Genomic DNA, 24394 nt, shown 5'->3' with positions numbered 1-24394 from the left:
GTGACTCTTTGGACAGACCATACCTGGTATATACTTTCATTGGTACGTGTCTCGACCTGGTTCTGAAAGACAGCCTCGAAGGCGATTGGCAGAAATTTTATTAAACGCACTAATTGCAGATTTTGTGAAAGGTTGGCCCGGAGGACATGTACCGATAGGTTTGTTCCAAGTAACTGAAGACACGAATTTTTACTGGCCGAGCGAACATGATTTCATCCACAGAGATCGGTTTTCATATAAATATTGATGAGGTTATGTTTCTATGGATGAAAGTTGACAGAAATTTGACAATTCGTATGGCCTTAGAACGGACCTATAGCTGTTTTTATTTATAGATCATTGTCAAATAGTGGTTTCTTCTCAAATACATGTAAAGTAACTGTCCATTCATTCCTGGCAACATTAGAAAAAATGAAAATTTCGAAAGTTGAGATGAATGAAAATGATAATGTATTTGATATCTCAAACGGCATTGATTTTGATCTATACATGGTAAGTGCGATGATGACTGAATGTTATACGTCCCGTCCTATCGCATTTTTGGATGAGATTTGTCAACGCTGAGTCATAGTTAAGTGCAGCAGCTGCCATCTACATTGTAAAATTAAAACGAATTCGTGTTTTTGAATGACATATCATATGGCACGTCACAACTGCAGAGTTTTTGTCTATTTTGTGAAAAGGAAATTTTTTTTGTTTAATTTTATTAAAATCCAAGAGTTTTCGTGAAAGATTTCTAAACTATTTTCAGTCCATAGAATCCCACAGTGAGATCATTTGCAATTGATTTACAGTCGAACATAGTGTGACAATTGAAAGGGTCCGAAACGCTCGATTACCATTATCGCCCTGGAATCGTATATTGCGTAGAGAATAGAAATTTCTAATTGTTGATTTGATTATGAAATGCCAGCAAGACGTCGTTTTGCCGACACAGAGTCGGACGAGTCATTTCCATTAGTCATAACCGAAGAGCACGAAGAGAAAAAGAAATATTCGGGAAACAAGTGGAACATTGGCAACTTTTTGCAACAGCAATTGGCCTACGTTCAGTTACCTTCAGTAAATACACAACAGCATCAACAACAACAACAACAAACGCATTTCGTTGACAACAATCATTCGAATAGACAGTCGCCTTACTTTGACGAATCGGAAGAAGAAGTGGAAATTATAGTTATGACGGCACGGGACAGAACTAACGAATTTTCGAATGCGATCCGTTCACTACAAAGTCGAAATATTACCCGAGCGGTGAACATTAAGGATCCGAAGCGAGCCACACAACTGCAAAGCTATGGCGAGTTTATGATGATAGCGAAACATGTTGGCAAGAACATCGCCAGCACATACACGAAATTAGAGAAACTGACACTCTGTAGGTGTTGCACAACGTAACTTCCCAACACATGAACCTGATTGATTTTGATCTGTTTTCAGTGGCCAAACGCAAATCGCTGTTCGACGATCGACCCGCCGAGATTCAGGAGTTGACCTACATCATCAAGGGTGATCTGAATTCGTTGAATCAGCAAATTGCTCGACTACAAGAAGTGTCAAAATCACAGCGGAAAACCAGCAGCGGTAAACATTTACTCTCACATTCGTCAAATATGGTTTTGGCTCTGCAAGCGAAATTGGCCAACATGAGCACGAATTTTAAGCAAATCCTTGAAGTGCGAACCGAAAACCTTAAACAACAGAAGTCTCGACGAGATCAAGTAATTTGAAACACACACAGGACCGGACTGGCATTGCCTTTCGGGCGGCCTAACCAAAAATTCCCAAGTTAGTGCGACGAACTATCGTCCAATATGGCCAGTCCGGGCCTGAAAACACGTCATTCGACCAAATTCTCTCTAACTAAATTTTGACAATTCCCCTCCAGTTCAGCCAAGGACCCATCTCTAGTAATCCTCCACCATCGGCAATGCGTGGTAATGCTCAAGGCAGTCTATTATTGATTGAACAAGACCAAGTGGCAATTGATTTCAATGCGTCGTCGCCACTTCTGCAACCCAACCAGCAACAAAGTCAAACCCAGCAAATGATGCTCTACGACGAGAGCGACAATTACGTTCAGCAACGGGCTGAAACTATGCAAAACATCGAAAGTACTATCGTTGAATTGGGTGGCATATTCCAGCAATTGGCGCATATGGTGAAAGAACAGGAAGAAATGGTGGAACGGATCGATACCAATGTGCAAGACGCTGAATTGAATATTGAAGCGGCACACGGACAGATTTTGAAGTATTTCCAATCGGTGTCGAAGAATCGCTGGCTGATGATTAAGATATTCGGTGTGCTGATCATGTTCTTCATATTTTTTGTTATTTTTCTGGCATAACGTCTACCGGTATGTATATTATCCACACTTGTCCTTATGCGAATGTATTGGGTGCGTTGCTTCGGAAACGACACTCGCATTGCAGTTTAATTCAATTTTATGGCCTTGTTTTGTAAATAAACCTATGAATATAAAGTCAGCGATGTTTTTTGGTGCATTTGTGCAGGGAGTTTTGATAGATACTCGAACGAGGAGAACCACTGTCTGATTGAAGCTCGATGAAGCGAGAGGGTTTCGAACATACTCGCACAAAGAGAACATTTTCTAGCTGTCCGGATGCATTCAATTGTTAAGCACGAAACGCACTACACTCCATGTATTCACCGTTTACACTATAACAATGGAAAGAGTGAACCATTTTCATTGTTATTTTGAAAACAGCGACCAAAACGGAGTGACTGCGAATCGGGTTTTAAGTATGGTTTCCACTTAACAAAAAGTACATACTCCGTGAGAGAGCGAAGTGTCGAGAAACAAAGCATAGTTGACACTTCAGATTCACTGCAGAGGGCGTAAATTTTCTATAAAAAAGGAAAGATCACGAATTATCATATCTCATTTTTCCATACATTTTTGACGTACACTCGCGGAATTGTGAAAACCGACACATTTTATATGTCTACTTGACTTTCTGATTTCTCCATATAACATATACATGCAAAATTCACAAAAACCCAGTAGAACAGAAAATGTGTCGGTTTTCAAAATTCCATTTAATACATTTAATCCAAAAAATTTTTTTTAGTTTTACCGAAATAATTAGGCATCCACCTAAAAGATTTGTAAACTTATTACGAAAATTAGATTTGCACGATCCCCAGTGCGTTTAATTACTCGTGAGATATAGAAACATTTTTTTGTTAAAAATGGTATTAAATTTATTTATTCCATTTAATCCATTTATTCCACTTTACACCAAAAACTCCTAAAAGTGGAATTTTACGCTTTTTAACATTGTAGTATGAGTTGTAGTACGTGGTTCGATCAAAATCAACCATTTTAAAGCCTATTAAAGTATTTGGTAAAATGAACTTTTTTCCTATTTAATCCAATTTTTATTCCATTTAATCCATTAAATCCATTTAATTTATTTAATCTAGAAGTGCGTCGCCCCTCGGATCTTTGCTAATGGTGTTGCCAGCCTGCACCAAAGTGCCAATACTGAAAAATATTTCACTAAATTTCATCAAAAGTCTGGTGCGAGTTGTCCTTTCGCTCATATTGAATGTAAAAAGCGATTATATGGTTGATTATCGTATGTGGGTCGGCCACGAAGTCGAATAGCAATGTTGCCAAGCTGGGATCGACCTGGTTTGGGCCAGGGAGCCGCCGTCAGCTAAAACTTCTTTCGGCTCTATAAAATTGAATTTTGATCCGAATTGAGTGGGTAAAAAATCTTGTGTTCCTTGAACCTTTCTGCATACGAGAAAAATATAAGTGCTTGAAAAATTGTGCAGGTGGCGCTGTAATTCAAGATGGCGCCCATCAATACAAAAAAATGTGCAAATCTGAAAAATCCGGTAAATGCTTTTTTTAAAGTAATTAATGTTTTTTATTTTTAACATAAAATTGATACCATTCGGAATAATTTCGCCCATGGAACCATGTCAAAAATATTTCATTTTATATTTTTAAATAAATTTTCAAAAATCAAAATTTCATAGAGCAAATTCAAATTCAAATTCAAATTTATTAACTCAACTGAACAAAAGGAAACACCTTATATTAATGTCCATAGCGAAACATAACTCACAAAAGTCGCAGAAAGAAGTAGCAGAAAACGAAAACAAAAAAAAATAATTAAAATAAATAAACAAATACTAAAAACCTTCACATTAGTTTGAAAGATGACACAAAAAAAGAAAAACTGCACGCAGAGCAATATAGAATTTAGAAAGGAAGAACTTAAGATAAATTATGACTTACTCACATCACCGTGCACCGGTCGATCACATCACACACCCGCTAAGCTAAAAATAGGACAGAACCGAAGAAAGGAAAAAACACAAAAAGTTACAGAAAACGCCAAGCACGTGGGTGGCAGCACACGAAACAGGGCCCAAACGAGACTACAACGACTGGAAAAACATCACACTGGCATCTTTAAACCTTGACACCGAAGGAAGTTCTCTAATGCGAACCGGTATCGAGTTATAGTCGGCCACGGTCCGAACGAAAAATGAGCGATTATACTGAACCGACGAATGTCTAGGCAAGACAAAACTACGAATTCGAACAGAGTTGCCAGCACTTAGTCTCTCGAAAAGAAAAGAAAAGAAGTGTTAGGCAACGTCGGCCCCCTAGACCAAACCAGGCCGATCCCAGCTTGGCAACATCGCGATTTGAGTTACTGGTCGATCCATCTATGATAATCAACCATAAAATCGTTTTTTACATTCAATATGAGCGAAACGGCTTTTTTGGACAACTCGCACTTGACTACAAATACCCTGACAAAAACAATAAACAGAACAAAATGCCACAGCTCGCGAACCCAGTTCTTACTTTAGTACTTTTAGCTGAAAATCGCTCCCTTTATTCGGATATTTGCGAACGCTCTCGAATTAAACGCCGTATTCTCAAATTCGATTTTTCAGCTTCGATTTGTGGATTATGAGCATTTTCATCCACATTATTGCATTTGGCCGAACTCAGAATTTGGGTTCTATTGACACTTTAGGTGTAAGCTGGCAACACTATTAGCAAAAACGTTTCCTATTCATACGTGTTATGTGAGCGCATAGATGACGTCAACGTAGAAATTCACTGTGTGTAGGTTGTCTTTGAATTGTTTACAATACAAAGTGTTTTTGTTTGTACACCAACTGGTGATATTCAGCCGGGGCTAATTCTGCACATAGGAAACTTTTAGCAATTGTTAACTTAAAAAAATATTTCTTTGAAAATTTGGAAAAATGCAGGAAAATTCTGAACATTTATAAAAATCTGTGAAAATGTTTTCCCAAAAATTGTCATTGAATTCTACGGTAATAGGCTGAAGCGGCTGCTGCTGTTCTGTATGCCGACACAAATCCAATTATTGTGTCACACGGACCCGTGCCTTCGAATACCTACATTTATATGAAGCACAGGACAATGTGTCCGATCATATAGGCTATCAATTATTCTTGTTACACACTAATAAACGATTCCGTAGATATAAGATCACCCGAAAAAGAAATTAGCGTTGTAGCTCGATATTTTCTCAACTGAGACGCAGGATGCTGGGAAGCTATTTTGTACAACTGTTTAGAAGCACTAGACGGCTTCCTGGTCAGGCACGCGAAAGTTTTCATGATTTAAATGATTAAGGGGATAAAAATAACAAGATCTGTGTTTTCGATCACAATCATGACTTGTTTATTTAACAATGTTCGCAGCTCCTACAATTATGAAAAAAATATAACGGCTGTGTATTCGAATTTTCTTACGGAATTTTACAATAATTCGCGTCCTCATCATATCTCGACACTGGAAGCAAAATTCAAAGGGTACATTTCTGAGCTACGATAGATGGCATTGGATGGCATTTCAAACGTCCTTGAAGATGATCTATAGCACATTTGCTGGTTGCGATGAAGTAATTGCTGTCAAATCCAATGAATTAAAATAATTGGACGGAAAAACATCGATAATGCACATCAACATGGTATGTTTCTTTGTTTCAGTTGGTCTAAGAGAAACGCACTCATGCCGATACTAAAGCCTTAAAAATGAAAATCAGCATTTCTAAAACAGGTGACGTCGGTCATAACAACTCCTCCAAACTTCGGTCATAACAACTCCCCCAAACTTCGGTCAAACTTATTTTATTGAGAGTTTCTTTGGTTAAAAGTTACTTATTCTAGGTCCTATCCGTAATGCCCGTTTATCTGACTAACATTTTTTTAAGTCCATTCTCCTTTGCAAACGATTATAGATTTCAGTTTTTAGGTGCGGGACCTGCAACGTTATGTTCGCTGTTCCAATTGTCGTTTGCTGATAACATAAGCTGATCTTCTAGAGAGCAATTCGGAGAAATTTCGCCGAACGGATTGCAACACGACAAACCTTCAAAGTTGAGGAGTTCGTGATTAAGCTCTTCATAATTCGGCTGTCGTTCATCTTGTTGTTGAAAAAAATCCTGTTGTGGATTGTGTTGATTCTGTAGACTGCCGTTATGTCGTTGTGGATCATATTGTTGTTCTACATAACTTTGCTCTTGTTGAATGAGATGCTGAGGTAAATTTTGACTGTACTGCTGCATGCGGTAGTGGTTTGATGAATGTTGTGGTAAATTTTGCTGCAAGAATGGATTGTGATGAGGCAGGCTTTGGTCCGGCGGTTTATTATGCAGCTGTGTTAGATTGTACTGTAATGATAACGGTTGTGGTAAATTGTGCTGTTGTGGTAAATTGTGATGTTGTGGTAAATTGTGCTGTTGTGGTGAATTGGGTTGTTGTGGTAAATTCTGCAGCTGTGGTAAACTGAGCTGTTGTGGTAAATTCTGCCGCTGTGGTAAATTCGGCTGTTGTGATAAATTTTGTTGTTGTGGTAAATTAGGCTGTTGTGGTAAATTAGGCCGTTGTGATAAATTGTGTTGTGTGTGTAAATTGTATTGTGGTAAATTCTGCTGTTGCTGTAAATTGTGTTGTTGTGGTAAATTGGGCTGTTGTGATAAATTCTGATGTTGTGGTAAATTATGTTGTTGCGGTAAATTTTGTTGTTGTGCTAACTTCTGCTGTTGCGGTAAGTCGTGCTGTTCCGGATAACTGTGGTGTTGTGGTAAACCCTGTGGTGGTATATTATACTGATGTGGAATATGGCTAGGAAAGGGACGTAAGTCGAGTAATTTCAATAATTTTCCTGATTTGTCAATTTTTGGTTGCTTTCTCGTCGTTACCGCGTCAATGTCGGTGACATCGGGAACATATTGGAAGGGAAACCGATTCCTTCGTACATCATCCGATGGTCTTACCATTTCGATAAATATATTCTGTGGTGTGTCGACAGATTTCAAATCACATTTGGGTGTGGTGAAAGCAATTCCCACATTGCGATGTATATTCCGAGGTTGAAAAGAGCCGAGACCAATCAATTTTTGATTCTTCTTTGCATCTTCTTCATAAAATCGTATCTCAATGTCATCCTGTGCGATCTTATTGCAAAAAATCATGATCTTTTTACCGCCGGATGCTGGACTGAATGTGTCACTAATATCATGAATTTTCACCTCTGCAGCAGCCTTATTATTGATAATTGGTTGTGACACTTTCGGTTCGAGTTGGGCTGCGGGTGTTGGATTTTTCGGGTCAGAACTGATAAGCACCTGAAAACATAGCCGCACTGTGTGGATGTCGCGTCTTAGATTGTCTACACCACATTTGGATAGATCGAAAGGATTTATATTTAAGCGGGTGCGTTCCGCGAGTCGAGCGGGGATTTCCGATATTAAACAGCTCTGAATGCGTAGCTCGCGAAAAGAAATAACTTTCGGGTCTCTGCTATCCGTATAGAATTGAGGAATGTAACAGACGCCATTTTCACAATTTTTTCCAAGGAGTTTGTGCGGATGTTGCCTGAAACAAATGGATTTTGAATTTTTAAAATAGTCAAATTACTGGACAGATACGTTCTGAAAATACTCTCTGTAGCAAACTCACTCTCTTGAGGCTTATAAAACGAAGTCTGAACAAGGTAGCAGCGATTCACGAAAACGTCTTTACCAAGGTAAACATATGGGCGGAGGCCACCCATATATTTGCCTCTGTCTTTACCACCTTAACACGCACTCCAATAATAGGTACAAGAACAGAATTTAAATAAGAGGCCTTCGCGACGCAGTGTCCAAAATTTTCATATAAATTCAGTTTTTTATGTATGTTTAATATGTGTCACTGTGTTACTGACGTTCCATACAAAATAAGAGGCCATATAACCGTTAAACAAATCTGTTCTTGTGCCTGTTATTGGAGTGCGTTGTTATTGTTGTAACGCCGATCGAAGTTCGCCATTGTAAAATAAAGGCATCAAGTTTTCTTAGGAAAACTCGAATAAATACGAGTTGAAAGGGAAACACGTCCGAATTAAAGTCTTTTATTTCTCAGCCGAGAAACCTCAAAAACCACAAGTTAAAAGCTATAGCTGGTAGCTAACGATGTTGAGGACTCAAAGCGCGTTGACCTTAATAATTGTAGTTTGCTTGCTAGAGGGAGTATTTGTTCTCCTTATAACCTACACAACAACATCAATCTATTATTAAAACGACATCGAAATTCAAATCAGAGTGACTTCAATCAGGCGATCACAATGTGCAGTTATAGTTTTCTACAAAAAAATTACTTTTGGAAATAGCTTGTTACAGCAACGTGTTAATGACAATCGCAAACATTTTAAATCTATTTTTACCTACTCCAAGCTGGATATGTGCGTCAGTTAAATTTTAATCATGACTCGACATGAAAACGGTCAATAAAGGTATATGTGGTTGATTTTGCATATAACTGATGTCATATTTAACACAAAATCTCGGCGTCAGTCGGCGCACATATCTAGCCCGAGCTATAAGGGCTAAAAGTCAATGTTCGATAGTAAAAGTAAAAAGATTTGAAGTAAGGGGCATACTCGACGCAAAGTCAGAATTTTTCTTATAAATTTAGTTTTTTATGTTGGTACAATACCACTGTGGAAGAAAAATAAGGGGCTTTTTGACCGTTAAAAATACCAGGCTCTCACTCTAATTCCGGACTCCTTATTAAGGAATTAAGGAGGTTTCAGCTCAAAAATAAGGAGAAATAAGGAAATTGCTCGACTTCGGGCAACGAAAATTGATATTTATCGAACCAAATTGGGTGTGTATGGTATCGTTCGAAAGTTTAGTCATGGCCCTACGTTAGTGAAGGGCCGTGACGCAAGTCCGTTCACACTGAAAAATTTGACAAAATTTTTTTTTTTGATACCAACATTGAAAAATGATACTTTCGCCCCGCATATGAGGGGCGAAAGTAAAAAAATGCATCCCACGGGGAGAAAGTACTTAACGAAGAGCGAACGCAACTGAACGAACAGCGAAAGTGACTGACGTCACAGAAAATGAGAGAAATGAGTCGAGTTGTCAACAAAATCCGCTCATATTATGCAGAATACTTTGATCAAAATTGTAAAACACTCTGGCGCACAGTTCTTATTGAAATTAGCATACAAAGTTGATACTTTTTGTTACTGAATGATTTGTTAGTTATATCTTAATTTTTGTGTGTGTTATTGTTGTGATGGCTAAATTATTAAATTTTTCATATACCAGGGGGCTGCCGCCCCCTGGACCCCCGCTTTTCTGGCTAAATGCCTTTTTATTTCAACATTTTGTTGCGATGTTTGCGATACGTATCAATTTTCAATGTTGGTATCAAAAAAAATAGTATGAACGACTCGGGGCAAAAGTAAAAAAATTCAACCTGTGCGATTGAGGCCCTTGCCTTCGGCGCGGGCATCAACTCTCGCACACGGTTGAATTTTTTTACTTTCGCCCCTTGTCATTCAATGTACTATTTCCGCAGGACTGAGGAACATATATACACGAACTTTTTGACTTTTCCCCCTTTGCTCCTACTACCCCCAAAGTATTTTATAATCTGTGCGTCCATACGAGTTCAACGAGCTATCACACGCCTCATAAGGTTAAGATTTGGCCAAGATATTAAATTTCAAAACTTGGAAATTTGTAGAAATTTGTATGAAGAAATGGATTTTCATGCATTTTGAAATTGATGAATTTTACCAACCTTTGTTACTTTGTTACTTTGTTACGGCGAAACTTTTTAATTTACCGGTGGATTCGGCTGAAATTTTCAGGGTATGTTAAGGACGTAATTCTAATTTGAAGGAATTTTTATAAAAGCTTATAATTTCGGAGCTATGAGCGTTTTAAGGTATTGAGCTATGGGGCCTATAACTCAGAAAATATGGCAGATAGAAAGTTCGTTTAAAAGACAATTTATAGAGTTTCAGATTTCAGTCGACACGTGTTTCATGGTTTTCCAAAAAAGTCGTCTATTTGGAAGCTATGAGCGTTTTAAGTGTGAGCTATGTCAGCCATAACTCGGAAAATACTGCAGATAGAAACCTCGTGTAAAAGACAAATTTATAGAGTTTCAGATTTCAGTCGACATGTGTTTCATGATTTTCCTAAAAAGTCGTCTATTTGGGAGCTATGAGCGTTTTAAGTGCGAGCTATGTCAGCCATAACTCGGAAAATACTGCAGATAGAAACCTCGTGTAAAAGACAAAGTTATAGAGTTTTAGATTCTAGTCGATACGTGTTTCATGGTTTTCCTAAAAAGTCGTCTATTTGGGAGCTATGAGCGTTTTAAGTGCGAGCTATGTCAGCCATAACTCGGAAAATACGGCAGATAGAAACCTCGTGTAAAAGACAAAGTTATAGAGTTTTAGATTCTAGTCGATACGTGTTTCATGGTTTTCCTAAAAAGTCGTCTATTTGGGAGCTATGAGCGTTTTAAGTGCGAGCTATGTCAGCCATAACTCGGAAAATACTGCAGATAGAAACCTCGTGTAAAAGACAAAGTTATAGAGTTTTAGATTCTAGTCGATACGTGTTTCATGGTTTTCCTAAAAAGTCGCGTATTTGGGATCTATGATATTTTCGTTCAAACTGCACAATATGATTGTCTATTATCTGCGACCAAATTCTAAAAAAGCACAACTTACAAAAGAGCTGATATCGCCCAAAACCACTTACAGTGGAGGTGTGACGCAAGTCCTGTTATCCACTTACAAAAGAACTGATATCGGTGTAGGTGACGCTTACAGGTTCGACACGCAAAAAGGTATGCGTCACAAATGGCAGCTGATGAGGAAAGTACGCGAAAGTTTTATCAACAAAAATTTACCAGAAAAATTTTAGGAAGAAAATTATAATAAAAAAGTTTGCGTCACAAGTGGCAGATGTTGAGGAATGAAAATTTTAAAAATTGTGAAATATATTCCTAAAAATGGAATTCATATTATAATTTTCTTCCTAAAATTTTTCTGGTAAATTTTTGTTGATAAAACTTTCGCGTACTTTCCTCATCAGCTGCCATTTGTGACGCATACCTTTTTGCGTGTCGAACCTGTAAGCGTCACCTACACCGATATCAGTTCTTTTGTAAGTGGATAACAGGACTTGCGTCACACCTTCACTGTAAGTGGTTTTGGGCGATAGTCTATAGACTAAAGATTGCAATCAATATTTGCACATACCAATTTGATTAGCAGAGGCTTTAGGTTCGAACTGTTTCACGGGGGTGCACAATTTTTTTAAAATATATTTTGTCCGACACCTTCTGATGGGATCTTTACAGAATACGTTCAGCGGATTTTTATCTAAGAAACCCTGCTGAAAGCTTACTTGAGTCACTTATTGTAATGGAAAATTTAGTAGGCACTATGCTACTAAGCTTGCAATAGAACAAACAGTCATGGGGTTTTATTTCCATATGATATGATCATAACCAACATTTGTGTCTCTTGTGTCTCTTGCTTCAATTATATTAAAAAAAAACATTTTTGCGACCCCTTTTTGAGGGAATGCCATTTAATTTGGCTTGGCCTCTATAAGTCCGAAAATTAGAAATTAAAAAAAATGTGAAAGGCGCATAAATGAGTCATTCCATTCCATTTTAAAAACCTTTGTCTTATAAGTGATACTCGAGAAGGAAACCACAAAAAAACATGGTAAGTCCAGTAAATCAATCATATTGGAATGACAATGCGCCACCACTTCATTTTTCTATTAGAGTTCTTTGTGTTAAATAATAAAAGTAATTTTAAAATCAATGTTTGGCGCGCAGCGAATTTTTTTTAAATAAATTTTTGATTTTCTGTCAGTAAAATTTGCGAAAAATAAGGAAAATAAGAATTTTTTATCAAAATAAGGAGGAATAAGGAGGTTTTCATAAAAATAAGGAAAATCAAAGAACACCTCCTTATTTTTGAGAGGCCTGAAATACATGCATGCACACACAACCGCATTGAATCATCATCGCTCTCACTCATCAAATATATCGGCTGCAAAAATGAACATTGTGAAAACAAACTTCCGCACAGTTTCGAAATCTCGAATTGATACACCGCGGGTCAATACTTCGGAGTGTGTGAAAAATGTATGCAAACATTAATGACGATCTGTTTACAAAAATGTTGTGAAACTAACAAGTTGATATGTTTTGCCGAGCTCGTATTTGTTCGTCCGAACACAGTTTAACTGCAGTCAAAGAACGTGAATCACTGTTTTTATGAAAATTAATCTTTTACAAACGGTAAGAGTATTGACACAGAATCGTTATAATCTATTACTTCAATATCGTTCTTAAAGTATCGCCTAGTGTTCCACATTAATCTTTTACTTCATTTGTTTTAAAATATACGTTACAATATAAGAGAACACCAGCCAGAATACATCTGAATATATCTTAGTAGTTCATAGATTCGAAAAACCACTTCGGTCACATATGAAAGTTAAATTTTCACTTTTTGCAAACGAAGGTTCGGGTGCTTTATATGGCAATGTAAACATTTGCGATGTAAAGAACTTTAACCTGGCTTAAAAGCTTTTTTTTTTGTCGAAGATAAGGAATGTTCTTCTGTATGTACCGGTGCTCGAAAATTTTAAGTTTTTGATTTTTCGATACCTGAAACTGTTCTGGACCATAGACTGAATAGAATTCTATCGGGGTTTGTGAACCACCTATAATCTATGTTAACTCTAACTGAATGCCTTCCTCTTTTGAACTCTGCCCACATCCTCCCACGAAACTAGCTTCGCCTGTCTCTGTAAATGTATCACTCTGCCAAAATTCATGTCTTACCTATAAGGTTTCTCGACCGTTACACACGACACGAAGACTGTTGCCATTCCCGTATAATTCACAATTCTGATGGACGGAAACGATTTCTTTTTTTGTGTAGTCCTTACTCCTTCTAGTGGCGCTGAGCGACCCTCCGATTCATATCGGAATCGTTTCAATTTCGGTGCCGGCTCTTCCACAATTTCGATATATGCGTCCGGGGACATCATAATTGGTCGCGAAATGTTCAATTTTATGTTGTTTTTTTTCTATTTCATACGAGAAGTGATAGCAGAATGCTCACGGTTCAATTAACATTTAACTCGATCGATCCAGTAGACGATCGGGATATGACGGTGTTTTTAAGAACAATGGCGAGACAATCGTCTGGTTTATATTTAAAGTGTTATCACGACACACACAACTTGTAAATGTAAGGTCTCAAGTAAGTTTTGACGACAACACTTATTTTCTTCGCTTCCTTTACCGGCACTTGTTATTTATTAGAAAATGTAAGCTTGTCGATCGACGAGTCGAAAGTAAATGCAATCATACTAATTCGCATGAAAACATAACAGCTCGTCTCTCGTATACAGACTCTTTATCGCGTAAATTTGTACATCGTCGTGTTCGCGAATCAATTTGAAAACGAAGATTTATCTCGACTTCAGTAAAAGCACAGAAATAGCGCACAGAGGTTCTATATGCTGCTATTTTGCAAACAAAATTGTGGAAAGTCCTGTTGTTAATATGTGATAAGGCGACATTCGGCTTTGTTTCAAAAGAAAGATTTGGTTGATGTGATTTTGGTCAGTAGCAGTAATGTCGGTTCGCTTTGATCTTATTTAGTTAGTCCAAAATTTGAATATCCACAAAAGAAATTGAATGTAAAAACAGCAAAATAATCTTATCATTTTTTAGAGGATGTATGACCCAGTGGTATGAGTGAATTCGAAATTTGTAATTGATTTGTACTGAGTCAAGGTCACATTTTCACAGATTTTTTTTCGCTACATTTCGAGTGATTTGCTACTTCATCAACCAATTGGTATGAAATCAAAATTTTTCTTTCCTATTTTCTTCTCCATTCAGTCAACATAAAGGCATGGAATTAATCTGAAAGACTCAAACCTGGATTTTGATATCCTCAATATTCTGTAGCATGATAGACTTTAAAAATAGTTGTGAAGCGTCTGTGGTTAGTGGAAGACGATGGAGAACCGAAAACATATACTTTCCTTATGGAAATTTCTCCAGGTGCACGAAACCTACAGGTAATTGCATGTACCAAAAGTACATAAATAGGGTATTATGAAGGTTTGGAAGCACCTACGATGATCTATCGACTTTGTTTAAAGACGTTTGTAAAAGGAAGACATTTCATTTTGAGTAAAAAATATGATTTTCCAAGCTTTCAGAAATAGTGTATTTAGTTCAAGTTGATTTGCATAAGTCATTCTTTAAGCTAGTTGCACTTAATATCGAAGTGGATTATGATAGGACAAATTGAGGACATTTAATTAGGCTGAATAAGTATTTGCAGCGTCGTTACCAAAAAAGTAGTATTTCGACTTTGCACCACTAAACTGTCATAATACTAAGTTTTCATTGTCTGTAAACTAGGACTAATTAAGGACATTTGTTTGGCATGAACACAACACAACACATTCGCGACATATACACAACTTCAGCTAGTTACTAAAATGTAGTGTTTACCAATAAGGAAGGGACTAATCGACTTTTTTCGCGAAACTGGTACATTGGGCATTTCCAAAATATTGCCAAATTGAAAAGATGTTACAAAAAGAAAATCGATGAAAAAAGCATTTCCCACTCAATTTCACACATGTCTACTGCGCCTGAAAAAAGGCAGGACAAATTCTAAAATTTGGTCGGACATAAAGGACATATTCAGGACATCTATTTGGTAACGGCTACAGGTAGCAATCAGAACACAGGTGTCAATTTGTAATCCTACCTGTTATTAGCGCACTGGTATTGATGCGGATGTTATGTCCTGTTACCTTCTGGAATTAATATAAGCGTTGAGATACCTACTAGTCCACTCTTATCTACCGGTTTCGGAGCAGTAGTTATCGATAGGTTTCTTCCATCGTATGGTAAAAACGAATTTTGACAGGCCGAAAACAACCGACCGTCATCCACAGGAGCAAACATAACCGCAACTTAAACAAATTTGTTCTTTAAAACTTCAAAGTGAGGTTGTGTTGGCTTCTCTGTGGATGACGATTGACATTTTGAACGGCCTTGGAAGAGACCTATATAAAAGAATCACAATTTTCAAAGGATGATGCGACCGAGACTTACGGTATAGCACTGCAGAGTAAAATAAACCAGGCAGGTTCATTTTTGAAACGTCAAATAAGGGACCTAATACACTATATGAAAATGAACTCAAACACGGCAGAGTAAAAGTTACTTTTACTCTGCCGTGACTCAAATGAACACTGACATAAACTCTCAACATGAAGTACGAATTGTTTAGTGGTAAACTAACTTAGATTGACTCCTTAAAGGTGACGAGAGCACATTGGAGTAAATTCAATTCGATTCAAATGTGTTTGCCTTCTTAATTAAGTGGACAAATTGAACTATCAAAAGACGATTTTTGGAAAAGACATAATATGTTTCATGATTTTTCAAGCCCAATCGAATGCTATAACTGAAAAACTCGGGAAACGCCTAGCGCGCGGATTGACATAAGAACCCAGACTATTAAGGGATAGTTGTTCGTCTACGAGTAGATGAACGCGCGCGGAGGCCTCCGTTGGGCCCATTGTGCTAATAATTCATCGATAATACTTTTGAAAAACTGTAGAACTGTAGAATCGCAAAGCCGTTAAAAATTTCAGGTAATTTGTCAGCTCATGATAGCTAATACAACCTATACGGTTCACATGGCCTCCGCGAAACAACAAAATTGAAAAGACGATCTTTCTTCCTCACTACTAGCCTCAGTATTTCAATAATACCAAACATTCATGGGTGAATGTACTTTTGCAGATGTGAACTCATACTTCCTCTACTCGAATATTTTCAGTATGAAAAAGAAAAGTTCATTAAGCTTTGCAGCGGTTTCAGCTGATGTTCTATTTCTTACAAAAACTAATATAGAATGGTGATTGTCTCTTCAAGTCTATTTCTGGAACTAAATTTCTGCTTTCTACTGCTACACGGCAGCATGTTTTTCAAAAGTAATTCTTCTAATTTTTTCTAAATCGTTGAATGTAAGAACCAAATATCTTACGGTGAGCTAGGAGAGACCAAATTTCTCAATTTTAAAAAGCTCGTAATTTTAACTTGAATTCTAAGTTATTTACGTGATTTTTTGACAATAGTACATTTTAAGTCAATTATTTTTCAGATGATATCAAACAGTTCTTTGAAAGTTATTTAAATTAAAACCTCAGCCTTCGGCTTAGGATCACAATCAGCAACTTGTCGAAATAAACATTTGGACGCAGGTGCATAATATTTATTAACTTTAATCCAACCTTGAAATTCAATTCATTAAAAAAGTGAGGAAAACGATAGACATCGCTTACTGACATCCCAAATACGTATTGGACTTTCAGATTTCTCCTATATTTACTCAATGAAAGTACAAACCAGATATGGTCTGTCCATACAACCCGGAAGAAATAGCGATTTCATATAAAATGATTTTCACTGAAAGAGGTGAGTTTGTTTATATGAAATCGCTATTTCCTCCGCTCCATACAAATTTTGACATTATACCATACCTATGGAGTATCACAGCAGTGTAAAATAAACCATGCAGGGGCGGTTCATTTTCGAAACGTCAAATAAGGGTCCTAATACACTGGATGAAAATGAAATCAAATGAACACTGACATAAATTGAAAAAATTTGCTCGCAAAAAATATAGGGCTACTAGATCATTCAGGTCCCTGGTCAAATCAGCGTTCCTGCCTGGTTAACTTTACTCTGTCGTGGGAGTATACTTTCATTGAATTTACTCACTTTTTCGCGAAATTACTCACTCTTCGGTCCAAAAATCAACTAAAAGCCAACTTTTTCACTTTCTTGGTAAAAAATTTGAGAAGCATGCCTGTAGGGTACATAGAGTAAAATATTATATTATATTTCTTGACGGAGCTTTTTTCGTTCATCCTGCTATTTGTTCTCTCACAATTGGTTTCAAATTATTAACCGTATTGGGTCACATTTATTCTTTGTTACTGGCCCGACTCAGTGGGCAGTGCTGTTAGCATTTCTCTGGCTCCGCTGCCCTGCTAGTTGTATAAATAAAACCAAAACCAAAAAAAAAAATGCAAAAATTTATTCAGAAATTTTGGTGGCGAGACTTTTATCAATCATTTCTCGTTACTCTAGTTTCGGCAATTTATAAAATAGCTAAGACAAGAAAAACGGTACATGAGCAGATTTAAAAGTCACTCACCATATACATTTTGGAGACTCAACGATCACCCATCACGTAGCCCAACATATCGGCATGCACCAAGTATAACTACCGCTATATATCTTCCGGAAGCACATTGGAGGATCAGGACAAATGCATCGATCCGCATGGGGTCGACCCTTGGCGGGATATCTCGTCGGACAATATTCAGCTGCAGCAACAAAACTGACTATAACAGTGAACAGCACAGCGACCAAACAAAAGTATTTCATTATTTTTGTTGTGTCTTCGTAATTTCCAAGGAGCCACTTCATTCGAATGAAATGTTTCGTTAAATTGAAACACCTTTTAAATGATTTTTGATCGGCTGATTTTCAGTCATCTTCTATTTATGGAGGCATATGTCGTATAAACTGCTACACCAGGCGTACACATTTACATAGTTAATACATTTCGTTGTTTTGCATCAATCGATCAAAGCAAAAATAGTTATAACAGAGGAAAAATGGATGGGTTTGACATTTTCAAGTCCAAGTTGGGTGTAAGTTCAAATGGTGGTGGACACCATATTTCCGACCAGTTGAAGTCGTTCATAGAGTTAAGAACCACGGCTCTTTTCTAGCAACGACACTCAGTTTTCCAAGGGGTTTTAACATAAATATGAAGATGGTAACTTTAATGGAGTGAGTAGAAGGAAACCGAATTGTCGGCGAAGGGATTTTCACCCCTCGATATTGAAAACAAAAAAAATGTTGTAACTAACTACACTCTCTGAATTCAGTATTTTAAAAATTAACGGAGAAATAACGATCAATTTGTGAGAGGATAATCCTTTTTGGTAAAAGCTTCGTTGAGGCTCTCAACTTGAAGGAGATTACGGTAGTGAATCCAACTTCAGCTTGTAGCTTCCAAAAGTTATAACTTTCTTGATCTAATAATGCAAATTTGCTGGTCTCGAGTGTGGAACATTATTTTTACCTCACTGACGCACTTTCAAATTCAATTGTTTGCGGTGGTAATATTAATTCATATTAATTTGAGGATCCTAATTAGCTGCCTGCAAATGTTTAAAATTATTCTACCAATAAAATAAAACTACCAAAAATTGAATAATTTTACCGTTAAAACGCTACCGATATTAATCTTACATTTATCCCGCACGCACCGCACGCACGCACGAAACTTTTACTTCCTGGAGTAGATAAAATCTTGTTCTTGTTGTTACACCTGGGTAAATAAAACGTCCCATTTACGCACTAGTTAGCAAAAAGTATGTTGTGTTACAAGTATTGTAATGTTGATTTTTTCAGCACTAGACCCAAGTTTTTCAATTCTTGGTTGGCACAAAATCATGATGTGTTACACGTGTTGTAATGAGATTTGTTCAACACACTACCCAATTTTCCATACTCGCTCCGCTCGTAAAAAATTGGTCGAGTGCTGAAAAAATTAACATTTAAATAGCGCACAAAGGGTCTATATGCTGCTATTTTGCAAAAACATGATAGAACGTCTTGGTTGTTTATATATGCGATAAGGCGAGTTTCGGCTTTATTTCAAAAGAAAGATTTGGTCAGTAGGGATATTGTTGGTTCGCTTTGAGTAATGAGTTTATTTAATTATAATCGAAAATTTGAATATCAACAACAGAAATTGAAAGTAAAAACAGCTAGATAATCTTATCTTCTTTTGGAGGATGCATGACCCAGTGTATGTAAGTGAATTCTAAATTTTTAATTGATTTGCACTCAGTTCTGAGTCAAGGTCACATTTTCAGAGATTTTTTTCATTTCAATATGATGAGTGAATTTGCCAATTCGTCGAGCGATTTGTGTGAAGTGAAAACACATCGGTTCTTGTCATGGCACATAACGTTTGCCGACAAGGTTCTCTTAGGTGTAGTTAGACCCCGCCTTTCTTCTCCATACAGTCAGCGCCTTTCTTAAACCGAGAGGAGATAAAACAATTTGAACCTTCTAGGAATGAGTAAACAAATGGGCAAAAATGATTTTCCTTGATCAGAATGCCTTCCAACTTTCGAATGGTACCAAATATTTGCATGCTCGAAAAACCGATGTATTCACGTAGGACCCTCATTCATACAAATTGATTGACAAATACGCAACTTAACTCTTATAGTTTTTGTCGGTGACTCACACGAAATTTTTCAAATATTATTGTGAGTGACGAATGAATGATTGAAAATCAACATTTAGTAGCTAGTCCGATCACTTTGTCAAGCGAAGGTGATTGTTGTTAGTCGTAAGTGCACTGCATGACTAGTCGCGCCTCAGCACTGTTTTTGTCACGAACACATGGTTCCAAGCTGTGGATGACTGACATCAACTGTAAGTAATTACGGGTAAACTAAGTGGCCTCTCCACTGTAAGTGTTTACACGTTAATGCTCTCTGGGATTGTGCACAGGCACCAGTTCGTATGTTGCAAGGGCAAAGTGAGTGACGAAGCAATGATTCATTTTCACAACGCAGGCGAGAAAGTAATCAATTTCTCCCCTCCACTGAAACTTCGCAGGCCTCGCTACGCTCTGGTGACATGCAACAACCACGAAATATAATTTACAACTTTTTTCCCTCATTGAGCAAACTACTAAAAAATCATCTTGACTTGACTTGACTTGGTATGACCGATAAAGAATCCAATTTATAGCTATAAAGTGACAAAATTATTGCATTCTAGTCCATTCTTATCCACTGGTTGCGGATCAGTAGTCCTTCGATAGAAAACAAGCCTTCAGAACAATCGGATCGTTTGCTGTGATTGAGCCCCGTTCCACCCGTGAAACTATGGCTTTACACATGCAACTCATTCAATGCTACAGAAAGTTTTCATTTTAAAATTACGCATAGCGCAATTATGAAAGCCCGTAAGTAGGTCAATTTACATAATCCTTCGACCTTGAATCCTAGAAGTCTGCTAGAATTGTGAGAACCAACATGCTCACACCTCAATAATACCAAAACTCCAGAAGGGAACCCATGAAAACCTCAGAGATCCTGCAAAATTTTAAAGTTCTAGAACTGGGAAGATGGTGAACCTTGAGGAGTTGGGCAAATTAGTATCCAACTTATCATCTCAATTATTCTAAAAACTGACAAAATTACGAAAATCTGGCTTTTCTTCAGTTACATGCCAAACCATCACCGATCATTCTGCGGCCGAGTATTAACGGTCACTCGGAGGGATCGAGTTCATGTTTTTCAGCTGATCCACACATACAATCACAACTCTAGTTTGTCTATGATGTGTGAACTATGTACACATGTAGTACACTAAGTACATCTCGTACACTATGTACATTTCGTACACTATGTACATTTCGTACACTATATACATCTCGTACACTATGTACATCTCGTACACTATGTACATCTCGTACACTATGTACATCTCGTACACTATGTACATCTCGTACACTATGTACATCTCGTACACTATGTACATCTCGTACACTATGTACATCTCGTACACTATGTACATCTCGTACACTATGTACATCTCGTACACTATGTACATCTCGTACACTATGTACATCTCGTACACTATGTACATCTCGTACACTATGTACATCTCGTACACTATGTACATCTCGTACATTATGTACATCTCGTACACTATGTACATCTCGTACACTATGTACATCTCGTACACTATGTACATTTCGTACACTATGTACATTTCGTACACTATGTACATTTCGTACACTATGTACATTTCGTACACTATGTACATCTCGTACACTATGTACATCTCGTACACTATGTACATCTCGTACACTATGTACATCTCGTACACTATGTACATCTCGTACACTATGTACATCTCGTACACTATGTACATCTCGTACACTATGTACATACATACGTCGTTGCAGATTTTTTTTTTTGTGTCCTGAAGAGTAATCTATGGAATAGGTTTCGAACCTGAAGCTTCCTGAAGGATTGGAATATACAGAAGTCGAGGGAAATTCGATGGAAAGAAAATAGTGTGAGTCGTCGATGATGATGAACGATGTTTGTATTTATTCAATTGCAATTAAAAAAACATGGCAAAAATATTTTGTGAGACTCCACGATTCATGCGATTCAAACATAAAACTGTTACAAATTAAATACGAGAATTAAATTTAAAAATTCAGTCAAAATGATTCAAAGGACAGATCAGTCTCACACTATCGTATTCCCTGTCTCAGACCAACTGTTGTCTTGGTCCACGTGGAGGTCTTTTCCTTTTTTGCTTGATTCGGATCCGGAGTGAAACAGTTCCACAAACGAAGAGTTTCGTCGGCAGCCGCACTTATTACGGTACTTCCATCCGGTGACATGGCTATCTGTAAAACGCGTGACGTGTGTCCAGTCAGTTCGGCCTGTTTGACCATCGACGGATACTTCCAAATTGTCAATTGATTGTTCGCGTATCCATGCGCCGATATCAATTCCTTGTAGTTCTTGGACCACAGCAACGCACACACCTGTGACTTTGAATCGACCGAATTGACCACCGTTCCGTTGTTGACATTCCAAAATTTAATGCAACGATCGGCTGTTCCGCCACCAGTTGCCAATAAGTTCGGTTGCCATGGGCACCAGGCCAACGCCCGGACAGCTGCTTGATGCTGATTCAGCACTTTCACCGGTTCGATTGGACTATTCGAACTTGTTGTGGACGGCCAGATGTTGACCAAATTGTCGTTGCCACCGCTGGCCAAATATTTATTGTCTGGTGACCACTTCAATCCGCATACTTCTTCAGTATGACCGGATAATGTGCTGACACAATGATCACGTTGCCGCACATCATGATGGATGATATTCGAGTCTCGACTACCAGACGTAACGATATACGAATTCCATGCAAGCGCACCGACACGAGCCTCATGCCCATTCATAACGCGGAGACTGAAACGAGATTCGATAAGTGAAACATTGGAAATTCATCGTTCATTTTGTGTATTTACCGTTTTTTAGCCTCGCAGTCCCACAGCTCGACGTTCCCTTCATTATCACCGATTGCCAAAATTGCTCCACCTTCCTTTGCCCATGACAACGAACACGCATGATCTCTCTCTTCGTATGTTCGCAATTGCTCGATATTTCCGCTGCCTGCATTCCATAAGTAGACGACGTTGCCAAGGGCTACAGTAACGATATTGTCATTGCTCCAATCCAGTAGATTTAGGTCTGCGAAAATGAAAGCGAAAAATATTCAGCAACCGACGTAGAAAAGCATTTCGGCCGAAAAATTCCTTACAATAGTCGTTGATGATGTCGGGCGCATCCAAAATGCGATCCGGACTGGACGGAATGAAACGTGTGCCACTTTTCGTGGACATTGGTGTTTTTACGGAATAAACGACTCGTAGTGGATTCTGATGAAATTCCGGTGCAGCCGGAGCTTTGTCTTGAAAAGAAAATATTTTGCGACTCTTAATGTCACCGCCCTGTAGATTCTCGGTGATCATTTTCTGTAGATCACTCTGATTGGTCTGCTCTTTCGAACTATTTTCGTCGTTGATGTTGAGTTGCTCCATTTTGATCTGGAAGACGAAATTCGAGTTTTTCGTACATTTCATTGGCGTATCAGGACGGGCGATTATTTTTTCTCGATACTATCGACTTTTGCGCGAAAAAATTCATTCAAGAGTGAAAACACGGTACATATCAGCCTCAAACAACAAAACGATTGCACAGTGACTAAGCTCAAAAAACATAAAAAATCTGACGTTTACCTACGCTCAAAATTTATGGCAAAAATCATCACTGAAATTTGGGCCTAAACAAAACAACATTCGAATAGGGCCTGAGTACAACAAATCAAAAAAAAAAATCCAAACGGTCGAGACACAAAACTGCTCGAACATATATCGCCTTACCTTGTAGTGGCCAAGGTCGAAATTAGTGGTTGATCGGTTCGGAATAAAGCGGTCGCCTCCCGACGGTGTTTTTGCCGCGTTTGGTGTAGTCTTTCGGCCTAAATATTTTTTTACAAATCAATTAAAATGATCGAAAGGTTGCGGCCGAAGTGTTTTTTTTTTCTACCTGGAGACTTTCCCGATTTTTGCGGAGTCTTTCCGGAAAGTGCAGCCATTGTCGTATAGCTGTTATTGTACGACATGGACAATTTAGATGAATTTATGTTCATGCTCGAACTCAACATCGACGCATTGGAACTTTCCATTTTCTTTTGCCATCTGGGTGCCGGGCATCCTACGGTCAGATCCCCATCCATTTTGAAAATACTATTCACTTCGTTTAAGTAATTAAATTGTGACATAGTCAGTTGATTGTCAAAGGAAACACATAAAAAAAAAATGAAACAACAGACAAACGATAACAATAGTTACAATCACAACCAGACAAAGATTTCTAAGAAATAAAAGGAATCGGACTGAGGAACAAAACGACGGTTGTAAATGACGTACCGATTGGATTTTTGTAAAAACTCAGCGAATTTTCAGTCAATACGTTCCGCCTGGGATATGAATTCTTGGCGAAAACGTCCCAACAAATTTTTCTTTTGACGAATTCAGCGATAAGACGAAGGTAACGCATTGTGATGTAACGGACTCCCATAGTGATAGATTTGTGTGTTCAATTTCAATTTTGACAAAAAGAAAGAGTTTTGCAACTATACTTCGAAAGGCTCGAGCAGAGAGGGTAGCAAGCTGGCGGCAATGAAATTTCTGTACAGGGAAAACTTTACATCGAAACTCAAAGTCTTCTGTTCACAATTTGTTTTTTTTCGAAATTTTAGGCGGGAGCAGATTGATCCATACTGCCAAGTGTGGAATGTCAAT

The 24394-nt window shown here is 37.8% G+C and overlaps 3 protein-coding genes across 3 annotated transcripts; 1 reads left to right on the top strand and 2 right to left on the bottom strand.

Annotated features, from left to right (window-relative positions):
- Positions 1–556: 556 nt before the first annotated feature.
- On the top strand, positions 557–2489 carry LOC119079083 (syntaxin-5). The gene is made up of 3 exons (XM_037186893.1): positions 557–1378; positions 1441–1721; positions 1889–2489. Exons 1-3 carry the CDS (start codon positions 907–909, stop codon positions 2348–2350), a joined length of 1215 nt encoding a protein of 404 aa, XP_037042788.1. The 5' UTR covers positions 557–906; the 3' UTR covers positions 2351–2489.
- Positions 2490–6173: 3684 nt separating this feature from the next.
- On the bottom strand, positions 6174–13748 carry LOC119079046 (embryonic polarity protein dorsal-like). The gene is made up of 2 exons (XM_037186837.1): positions 13195–13748; positions 6174–7908 (listed from the first exon to the last, which is right to left on the bottom strand). The coding sequence occupies exons 1-2, from the start codon at positions 13401–13403 to the stop codon at positions 6273–6275; spliced, it is 1845 nt and encodes a 614-aa protein (XP_037042732.1). The 5' UTR covers positions 13404–13748; the 3' UTR covers positions 6174–6272.
- Positions 13749–21597: 7849 nt separating this feature from the next.
- Positions 21598–24039, bottom strand: LOC119079060 (cell division cycle protein 20 homolog). Its single transcript, XM_037186866.1, has 5 exons — positions 23637–24039; positions 23471–23568; positions 22849–23134; positions 22556–22778; positions 21598–22496 (listed from the first exon to the last, which is right to left on the bottom strand). The coding sequence occupies exons 1-5, from the start codon at positions 23869–23871 to the stop codon at positions 21770–21772; spliced, it is 1569 nt and encodes a 522-aa protein (XP_037042761.1). The 5' UTR covers positions 23872–24039; the 3' UTR covers positions 21598–21769.
- Between the last annotated feature and the right edge of the window lie 355 nt (positions 24040–24394).

This window comes from Bradysia coprophila, unplaced genomic scaffold (genome assembly GCF_014529535.1).
Source record: "Bradysia coprophila strain Holo2 unplaced genomic scaffold, BU_Bcop_v1 contig_297, whole genome shotgun sequence".
In the NCBI taxonomy this organism is placed as follows: Eukaryota; Metazoa; Arthropoda; class Insecta; order Diptera; family Sciaridae; genus Bradysia; species Bradysia coprophila.
Note: the sequence above shows the minus strand (reverse complement) of the source record. Positions and strands in the feature narration are given on the sequence as shown.

Bases quoted from the DNA above. Each gene is read 5' to 3' on its own strand.
- LOC119079083 (XM_037186893.1), top strand. From the start codon at position 907: ATGCCAGCAAGACGTCGTTTTGCCGACACAGAGTCGGACGAGTCATTT. The intron at 1,379-1,440 runs GTAGGTGTTGCA...ATCTGTTTTCAG, and splicing joins ATTAGAGAAACTGACACTCT to TGGCCAAACGCAAATCGCTG. The intron at 1,722-1,888 runs GTAATTTGAAAC...ATTCCCCTCCAG, and splicing joins AGAAGTCTCGACGAGATCAA to TTCAGCCAAGGACCCATCTC.
- LOC119079046 (XM_037186837.1), bottom strand. From the start codon at position 13,403: ATGATGTCCCCGGACGCATATATCGAAATTGTGGAAGAGCCGGCACCG. The intron at 7,909-13,194 runs GTAAGACATGAA...CATTTGTTTCAG, and splicing joins ACGGTCGAGAAACCTTATAG to GCAACATCCGCACAAACTCC.
- LOC119079060 (XM_037186866.1), bottom strand. From the start codon at position 23,871: ATGTCACAATTTAATTACTTAAACGAAGTGAATAGTATTTTCAAAATG. The intron at 23,569-23,636 runs GTAGAAAAAAAA...AAAAATATTTAG, and splicing joins AAAATCGGGAAAGTCTCCAG to GCCGAAAGACTACACCAAAC. The intron at 22,779-22,848 runs GTAAGGAATTTT...TCATTTTCGCAG, and splicing joins CGACATCATCAACGACTATT to ACCTAAATCTACTGGATTGG.